General features: G+C 41.7%; 1 protein-coding gene across 1 annotated transcript; it reads right to left on the bottom strand.

Moving 5' to 3' along the window:
* Nucleotides 1–3,005: 3,005 nt before the first annotated feature.
* LOC108372578 (uncharacterized) lies at nucleotides 3,006–3,871 on the bottom strand (the record flags this gene model as incomplete). The annotated part of the gene is made up of 2 exons (XM_017628304.1): nucleotides 3,868–3,871; nucleotides 3,006–3,630 (listed from the first exon to the last, which is right to left on the bottom strand). Coding segments are annotated over exons 1-2 (629 nt in total), but the record flags the coding sequence as incomplete, so codon positions are not given.
* Nucleotides 3,872–10,352: the final 6,481 nt, after the last annotated feature.

The following is a 10,352-nucleotide window of genomic DNA, read 5'->3' as shown; positions in this document are numbered from 1 at the left end:
GGATTCGGGTTATGCGTTTGGACACAACAACCGAAAATCGTTGTACTTAACTAAACCGGACCCAAGTTTCTCGATAAGGGGCAACAAATATTCTTTTTTGCTCGCTATATAAAACAGTGGATAAAAATATACGTATATGCGAAAGGCAAATTTATCTGTTTAAATGAACACCACCAATATTTCTTGCAAACACACATCGATTTACATCTTTTATTTCGCCTCCGACACAGAATTGTTTTCGTACAAAATTACGCAATTTAGGCATGCCATTGTTACGAATTTCGAAAATTCGAAAATACGATTCGGGTTGCAGCATACTATTTCTACGATTCGTAGCGAAATCCGAATACGAAAGAGTTGCTGAATAGGGGTGATCATTTAGGATGTCAACGCTTTTTTAGAAGTTCAGCAGTGCTTGAAGCCCAAGTGTTGTCGAATTTTGACAATATTTGGGAACTGTTACCAAGGATTGGGAACTATTACCAAGGGTTGGTAATTATAACTAAATATATTAAAGCTCTAGTATTCATCTAGGTTGTACCAAATCGTTAATTTAGTTGAAGGGTTTGGTAAATACTAATAAATATTTTTTTGGGGCATATTTCTACAAATTCCATTCAACTTAACGTATGGTTCATAAAAGGATGTAATTAAGCTCTGCTAATACAGATAAGCTTTCTTTCAACACATGGTTTAGTCATAGTTAGCAAATCTTAGGTGAGGCAACCACGATTTGGTTTGAGAGCGGAACATGTTCATGCTTGTGAGCACCAGCTGAGCAATGCACACACTCCCATTTATTGAATCGTTTGAATGCGCTAGTATGCCGACCATTGCATAAAAACGATTCAATGAATGAGACTGTGTGCGCGGAAATCATTACTTCGCTACCGCTGTTCGTATATGGGCGAAACACACGTGTGGTCACAGAGCACTCAGTAAGCTTTGGCATGTCGATCACTGCGCTATTTAGAGAAAGAAAAGTGTGTGCTATGGCATGCCCAGACTTGTTTGTCTCAGTTTCAGTTTTGCCATCGCCGCAAGATGTTTCTGTGTGCGCATAGTTATTTAAAAATATAAAGTTTGATGCCAACCGGGGTTTCTCAGTGGATATATAATTCATGTGAATTATAATTTGAAAGTATCTGTTTAGCCAAGGAAAAATCAAAGCAGTATACTTAAACCAGCACTTCCAGCAGATATTGACCTATGTTTTCGCACGACTGTTCCTGTTTCATCGTTTCTTTTTAGGAAATTCTTATCACCATATACATATGTATTATTTACACTAGTAACTATTTATGAAAATATGTATGTATTTTTATGCTTAATATATGCAAATAAAAGAAGAAAGTAAACACAACAACCATCGAGTAAGTTTTTATTTGTGTCAAACTGAAACTTTTTTTCCAATAATAAACAGTTAGCTGATTCAAGGCTACAGCAAGTTCACAAAATTAATTGAAAACTTGTATCAACCAAAGCATTGTTTATATTTGCTCAACAATGATTTTATTCAACTAACAATATTGTCCACTCAAGGTAGTCGTTTTGTAATTAAACAAATATACATTTGTCCCAACTAGAAGTCTCACGTAAATTGCAGACTTTCATGAACTAGATATTTATTTCGCCATATCCAACTACGCCACCTGGTAACTATAACCAAATATTGGTTATTATAACTAAACCTTTTTCTGAGTGTAGCTGGGCGACACGACGCAGGAGCGGCAGCAGCGATGCCCAATGTTGACTTCGCGCCGACTGCATTAGTGAGACCAGCACTGAGAGGGGCAGCGGACGACGACGCTGCCTGGGCAGCAGAAAGCGAACTCGGAGCAGCAGACACACATGGATTCACAGCAGGCAAAAGAGCATACGTGTTAGACGACAATGCACTTTTAGCCGAACAATNCTCCCATTTATTGAATCGTTTGAATGCGCTAGTATGCCGACCATTGCATAAAAACGATTCAATGAATGAGACTGTGTGCGCGGAAATCATTACTTCGCTACCGCTGTTCGTATATGGGCGAAACACACGTGTGGTCACAGAGCACTCAGTAAGCTTTGGCATGTCGATCACTGCGCTATTTAGAGAAAGAAAAGTGTGTGCTATGGCATGCCCAGACTTGTTTGTCTCAGTTTCAGTTTTGCCATCGCCGCAAGATGTTTCTGTGTGCGCATAGTTATTTAAAAATATAAAGTTTGATGCCAACCGGGGTTTCTCAGTGGATATATAATTCATGTGAATTATAATTTGAAAGTATCTGTTTAGCCAAGGAAAAATCAAAGCAGTATACTTAAACCAGCACTTCCAGCAGATATTGACCTATGTTTTCGCACGACTGTTCCTGTTTCATCGTTTCTTTTTAGGAAATTCTTATCACCATATACATATGTATTATTTACACTAGTAACTATTTATGAAAATATGTATGTATTTTTATGCTTAATATATGCAAATAAAAGAAGAAAGTAAACACAACAACCATCGAGTAAGTTTTTATTTGTGTCAAACTGAAACTTTTTTTCCAATAATAAACAGTTAGCTGATTCAAGGCTACAGCAAGTTCACAAAATTAATTGAAAACTTGTATCAACCAAAGCATTGTTTATATTTGCTCAACAATGATTTTATTCAACTAACAATATTGTCCACTCAAGGTAGTCGTTTTGTAATTCAACAAATATACATTTGTCCCAACTAGAAGTCTCACGTAAATTGCAGACTTTCATGAACTAGATATTTATTTCGCCATATCCAACTATGCCACTTGATCACTATAACCAAATCTTGGTTATTATAACTAAACCTTTTTCTGAGTGTAGCTGGGCGAGACGACGCAGGAGCGGCAGCAGCGATGCCCAATGTTGACTTCGCGCCGACTGCATTAGTGAGACCAGCACTGAGAGGGGCAGCGGACGACGACGCTGCCTGGGCAGCAGAAAGCGAACTCGGAGCAGCAGACACACATGGATTCACAGCAGGCAAAAGAGCATACGTGTTAGACGACAATGCACTTTTAGCCGAACAATAATTCGTTTCATTACTCTCACTTACACCGTTGGCGCGAGATGGGTTGAGAGCATATGTGTTAGATGACAATTCACTTTTAGCCGAACAATTATTCGCTTCATTACTCTCCCTTACACCGTTGGCGCGAGATGGGTTGAGAGCATATGTGTTAGATGACAATTCACTTTTAGCCGAACAATTATTCGCTTCATTACTCTCCCTTACACCGTTGGCGCGAGATGGGTTGAGAGCATATGTGTTAGATGACAATTCACTTTTAGCCGAACAATTATTCGCTTCATTACTCTCCCTTACACCGTTGGCGCGAGATGGGTTGAGAGCATATGTGTTAGATGACAATTCACTTTTAGCCGAACAATTATTCGCTTCATTACTCTCCCTTACACCGTTGGCGCGAGATGGGTTGAGAGCATATGTGTTAGATGACAATTCACTTTTAGCCGAACAATTATTCGCTTCATTACTCTCCCTTACACCGTTGGCGCGAGATGGGTTGAGAGCATATGTGTTAGATGACAATTCACTTTTAGCCGAACAATTATTCGCTTCATTACTCTCCCTTACACCGTTGGCGTGAGATGGGTTGAGATCTCAGTATATCCAGTAAAGAAACTCAGCTATTTTTTTTTCACCAAATTTGGTCCCCATAAAGGACTAGTGTTGCAAGCAACGCTTTTTCGGCAATAAGGGTGTTGTGCAGCAATTCAATGTGGTGAAAATTATTTTAGCACTAGAGAAATGGTAGAAAAACATTTCATTGCGCTTGAACATCTCAGGTTTAACCGAAATATAAATGTATTTAGAATATTTATTTTATTAATACATACCCATTTTTTATTTTACTGTATCGAAGTCGTTGCTCAAATATTTGGAATTTAGTATTTAAGTTAACTGTGAAATATATTGAATGCACAAATCAAATTATGGGAGCGAGTTATTCGCTTGGAATTGGAAACAGGGCTGATGATATACTTTGAATAAATTGTGAATTTGCGAAAATATCTTTTCAGCATATGAATATACTTCTTAACTTTTTGCCGAAAATACATACAGGCTCGAAATGATGCCAGTAACTTTCAAATATTGTCTTGGATGGAAAATTTCTGTGAGCATCATTTTGACAGTTTTTAGTTAAAGATGTAGTTATATATTTTAAATTAAGATATTTTGATTTTTTGTGTAACAGTTTTTTTGATGTCTTCTTTAGTTTCAGAGTAATTGACTAAAATGTTTTCGGTAATTTGGTACAAATTACGTTAGTAATGCTGTCGTACTAAACTAATCAAGCTCTTTCAAGTAGCGTTATCTGTTTTTAAATATTTGCTTAATTTCCATCTCTCTAACGCACTAATTCTATATACGTCCGGACCAACGCCCGACGCCGTTATGTCTGTATTTAATAACGGCTCTATGACAAAATATTCAAGAAATGTATTCGTAGATTTTTATTTACTTCATTTCATACATTAATATTGATCTAACTTTTTTTAATAAGTACCAGGAATAAATATTTAACAAAAAACTATTTCACTTAAGCTTAACCAACTTTTAGTTGCTCGGAGCTAATTTTGGAACGCTCAATAAAATATTTTCATAGACGGTAAATGCAGCCCGGGTGCATCATTGATGAGCTGAAAAACCAAAAAAAAATAATTAAGTTTGTGGATTGGAGCCTTTTGAAATGGCCTTTAGAAACGGCAATGAACACTATTCAAGGAATTGTGAATATAAGCTGCCTTCTATTTGGCATATTTGCGGTTTAAACCTTCAGGAAGTTACAAAAAAAAAAACATTTTCTATTTTAATTTATTATATATTTTTGAAATAAAAATACTCCACCTTGGAGGCTTTCTTGAAGTGGGATCCAACAGTTTGCGTTCGATCACAAAGATGTCAGAGATTGGGACACGTTGATGGTTGTGCTTGACAATTCCACGTTTGTAGATCAATTCACGAACTGATTTAAGATTTGGATAGCCCCATGTGATATAGGGTTCGGCAATGCGTAGCATATTAATGGCTAAATTTGATGAACAAACCGTGGTGAATGTGGCGAAAACGGAACAGTAGTAAAACTTTACGCATTTTTGGTGCAACTTTGTTGATACCGCGGATACAGATCACAAAAGCCAATTTGTCTTCCGCAGGCACGTAGAATGAGCCGCGTTTCTTTGCCAGACGGCGCAACTTATTCTCACGGCGTCCGTCACGGAGATATTTTGCTTGATATTTCTCAGACGCACCAAGTTTTCACGTTGGCGGAGTGCAATCACAGCAGAGCGCTTTAGTTTACGCTTGATCAGGGTAGCACGTTAGCTGACCTGCTTCTTGCTGAACTTCAGCTACGACTCGGGGACAGCGGGCAGCTTCCTGGAAGGTTGTTTGCCCTTTTCTTCGGGCTTCTTACCGGCCGTGGTGGCAGTCATTTAACTTGTAACTTAGCACGTTGAGAAGGCGAAAAAAAATTCGTCAAAAGTTTGGAGCACATCTTAAATAACGCCACTCGATTTATAACATTTCTATTAAACACAATTTCATTTAGTTAAATACTTTTTTAATACATAGATATGCTGCAACCAGGCAGTTACTTTCCCAAATTCCATCTTGCTTATCGGCACAAACAATAGAAATCGCAAAAATTGGCAAATAAAATACTCCCTTCACTTTGTTTTGTTGTCAAATTTCTGAGAAATGTGAATTCACCACGATGCAATACAGAAAGAACAAGGACCAGGGATGTAATTTTAAGTAAAACTATTATTCAGTGGCAATGCGCAGAGCGTTCCGAGTAGCAAAATTAATTTGTATCAAATATAACTTTAAACGGTGGTTATAATACATTTTTTAATATTATTAATCAGAGTATATTAATATATGTATGTATGGTACTTCTTTCAAAAATTAAGGCTTTATATGCATATTTTTTTTAATATTTCTTAAGTTTCTTTAATTAGTTCTGAAAAGCAACCATGCGTATATGAAATTGTGTGCTACCTAAAATTTCACCTCTGGAAACTATATCCCCATAAAGGACTTCAACACAGTTTTTTACTGGGTATACTGAGGTTGAGATTCTTAGATTTGATTTCCAATGTTAGCGTTGAAATGTCAGCGTCTTTGCAATTTAGTTTCGCTTGCATTGAGCGGGCATCAGATTTTTGCATTAATTGCATTTTGTCTTCATGCAAAGAGTTAATTAGAGATATAACTCGCGCATTCTCTGCTCTAAGAGCGGCGATTTCTTGCACAACCGTATTCAATGCTAATTGTAGCATATTATTGTTCTCATTCGGGTTAGAGTTCGATTTTCTAGGCTGTATTTTTACGGAGCCTACTCGACACCGGGCCTTCTCTCGGACCTTCCGGGGGAGGAGGTTTACTCCCCCAAATCCCAAATCGACGAGGACGCTCTGCTTCGCTCCAGCCAGGAGACGGTGGCGGAGTCGGTCTCAGGCAGTACCAGCCATAGTACTCCCAACCACAGCCCCTCGCGAACCCACAAAACCAGTGCGAGCCAACGCGCTGGGGGATCGACAGCGGGGAACTTTGATGCACCATCATCATCGGCAACTGCGAGTCAACGCAAGAATGCAGGTCGCGTACCTGAGGCCTCATGCTCCTCTCTGGCGAGTCGTCAGATGAACATGCGCCCATCAGGAAAGGCGACTCCTATATCTTCCAAATCGACACCTTCCGCCTCCAGTACCTCGAGACCGCTGGCATCGGGGACCAAGTCTGCACTACCGACAGCGGTAAATGCCAAGACCTACAGGAAGGTTAAATTCATCCTGAAAAAGATTGCTCAGAACCAGGAGGAGGGCATCCTGAACGTGCGCGACACTGACGACCGGAAAAAATACGAGGCGATCGTTGCCGCCTTTGATAGTAGCAAAGCGGCAAAGTCCCGCGTGGAGGCGGGCAAGACGAACAAACGCAACCGATCGCGAGACGACACCTCTAACGCTCCGAAGAGAAATAAAGATGCGAGTGGCGTATCCCAACCCGTAGCGCAAGGCCCGCTGAAGTACAGCGATATAGTGAAGGACCACCTGAGTGTCGCACTTATAGACGAGTCGCCTAAGTGCGGCAAACCAGTCCTCGAAAAATGGCCTGAGATCGAGGTCCGGCTTTCGGGTTTGGCGATGGAAAGTACCCTAGCCAACCCCGAGGGCCCGATACCGCGGTTCGATTCTGAGGAGGTCATCAGAGGTCATAGGGTGATCCGATGCGAGGACGAGTTCTCCAAGGAATTCCTGCGCAGGAGCATCACTGAGATCAGCGATGCTTGGTTGGGCTATAAGCCCAAACTTATCCCGGCGAAGGACATTCCGACGAGACCCCGTGCCCGAATCTGGTTGCCCAACATGAGGATGGATAGGGCTATACTTCTACAATACATCGCCATTATGAACCCCCGTGTCCCTATGACTAACTGGAGCGTCCTGAAATTCGAGGACGTAAAAGCAGTTAGCCAACCCGTGCTGTTCCTCATCGCTGAGGAATCAGCAAAGGTCCTAGAGGAGCTAGGATGCAGAATCCACTTCGGCGTGAGACACGCCAAAGTGAAAACCTTCCGGGGCAGAGAACCCGACGACGACAACGAAGGCGAAGAACCGCCCCCGGAGTCAATAAAGGACGGGGAACCGTCACCAGATCCTATTCGCAGCGAGTTTACGGTGCAGATTGAGGTGGCCGAGGAAGCCAGTAATCTGGTCGGCCCGAACACTACCAACAGGGGCACCGAAATTGCGCATATGGAAACTGTGCATTTAGACATTATTTCGGTTTCAACCGAAACTGTGCATGTATGCTTTATTTCGGTTTTTACCATATGCATTATTTCGGTTTTAAACCGAAACTGTGCATGTATGCATTACTTCGTTTTTTTTCATATGCATTATTTCGCTTTTAAAACGAAAGTATGCATATGCATAATTTCGGTATTTTCTCATATGCATTATTTCGGTTTTCAACCGAAACTGTGCATGTATGCATTACTTCGGGTTTTTCATATGCATTATTTCGGTTTTCAACCGAAACTGTGCATATATGCATTATTTCGGTTTTTTTCATATGCATTATTTCGTATGCACAGTTTCCATATGCACAATTTCAGGGTGCCTACCAACATCTAATAAAAATGAGCAACGTCGTACAGATTAACCTGAAGCATTCTAGGTGCGCTTCAGATAACCTGAGAGTCTTGCTAGGGGAGAACGACTACGGTCTTGCTATCATCCAAGAGCCCTGGATTCGAGACTCGACCGTCATGGGCCTAAACATCCCCGGGTACGAAGTTTTTTATGCCCGCACTAATGGTAAGCCCAGAGCCTGCGTCCTGCCAAAAAAAGAATATAAAGCGTTTCTTTGTCCCTCTTACAGCACCGAGGACTTGGCAGTTGTAAGACTGTCGCAGCACGGAAGGCCTACGTATGTTGCGTCCGCCTACTTCGCACACGGCAGAGAGACCCCTCCAGCGGAGGTAGAGGAACTGGTAGCAGCGACACAGCAACAAGCTTCGCTTGTGATTGGATGCGACGCCAACGCAAGACATTGCCTATGTGGAAGCGGTGAAACGAACGAAAGGGGTGAGTCACTCTTTGATTTTATCATTAGCACTAAGCTATCTATATGCAATAGTGGGACGACTCCCACTTTCACCTTTCCGAATATGGAAAACTACGAAGGGTGGGAGGAAGTCCTAGATATAACATTGTTACTAGAAAACAATAATTTTTGTGTTGACAACTGGGAAGTGTCTGATGAGAGCTCTTTTTCTGACCATAAGTATATCACTTTCAGTGTCAATATTATTAAAAAAATAATCAAATCATATCGCAACCCTAGGAAAACTAACTGGATTGAATTCGATCGTCTGGCTCGGGAGAAGCTTAGTTTGGCTCCTAGCCCACTGGTGAGCTCCATCAGCGAGATTGAGGCCAATCTGAGAGTCGTCGAGACCACACTTCGGAATTCAATGAACAGGGCCTGCCCGCTACGATATTCAAGGAAGCCATATCCACCTTGGTGGAATAGTGCCTTATCTAGACTAAGGAAAGAAACTAGGATAATTTTCAACTCCTGTTACAAATCTAAATCTTGGAAGCGATACCAAGACATTATGAAAAAGTATAAAAGGTAGATTCGGCGCTCAAAAAAAGCAGCATGGGAGAGCCACTGCGAGACATTGGAGAGTATAAAGGACACCGCCAGGCTGAGCAGGCTATTGACGAAGGACTACTCCTGTCCGTCACTCCTTCGCAGTGCGGATGATGTACCCACAGAGTCTGTGGAAGACTCACTCAGGTTGCTTGTCAATACTCATTTTCCGGGTAATTCTGACGAAGCGTTCAATCCGATTCCAAGAAGATATGCTGGAGCTCAGCACATAGCAGACTCAATTTTCACAAATCCCAAAATATCATGGGCGTTGAAGTCCTTCTCGCCTTACAAAAGCCCGGGGCCNTGGGTAATTCTGACGAAGCGTTCAAGCCGATTCCAAGAAGATATGCTGGAGCTCAGCACATAGCAGACTCAATTTTCACAAATCCGAAAATATCATGGGCGTTGAAGTCCTTCTCGCCTTACAAAAGCCCGGGGCCAGATGGCATCATACCTATCATGTTGCAAACTGTGGAGGATGCTATTATGCCATGGCTTTTGTCCATTTTCAAAGGATGCTTAACCCTCGACTACGTCCCTCTATCGTGGAGGCGAGTAAAAGTGGTTTTCATCCCAAAACCTGGAAAGCGAGGGCACGTCTACGCCAAAGATTTTCGACCCATTAGCTTAACTTCCTTTGTCCTCAAAACGTTCGAGAGGGTTCTGGACACGCACGTCCGGGGGTTTTTCCACGGCAAACGCATGTCCGAAGCGCAGCATGCATATTTGCGGGGACGATCCACGGAGACGGCGCTCCATGAGGTCGTTAGAACTGTCGAGAGGTCACTCGAATTTAAGCAATTCACTCTGGCAGCCTTTCTCGACATAGAAGGAGCCTTTAACATTGTTGGGGTAGAAGCTATCCAAAAATCCCTTGACGAGTTAGGCGTCGAGGAGTCTATTTGCGCGTTGCTAATGGCTATGCTTCGCAGCAGAACGATTTCAGCTGAACTTGGTAGCTATACATTAACAAGAAATGTTAGTAGGGGCACTCCTCAAGGGGGAGTGATCTCTCCTATTTTATGGCTCAGCACTATCAACTCAGTACTACTCAAGCTCAACCAGGGAGGAGTAAAGGTAGTGGCCTACGCTGACGATGTAGTGATTTTAATAACCGGGTTATTTCCATCTGTGGTGAGTAACATCATGG

This window comes from Rhagoletis zephyria, unplaced genomic scaffold (genome assembly GCF_001687245.7).
Source record: "Rhagoletis zephyria isolate East Lansing unplaced genomic scaffold, Rhagoletis_zephyria_1.1 Rzeph_scaffold_05881, whole genome shotgun sequence".
NCBI lineage: Eukaryota > Metazoa > Arthropoda > Insecta > Diptera > Tephritidae > Rhagoletis > Rhagoletis zephyria.
Note: the sequence above shows the minus strand (reverse complement) of the source record. Positions and strands in the feature narration are given on the sequence as shown.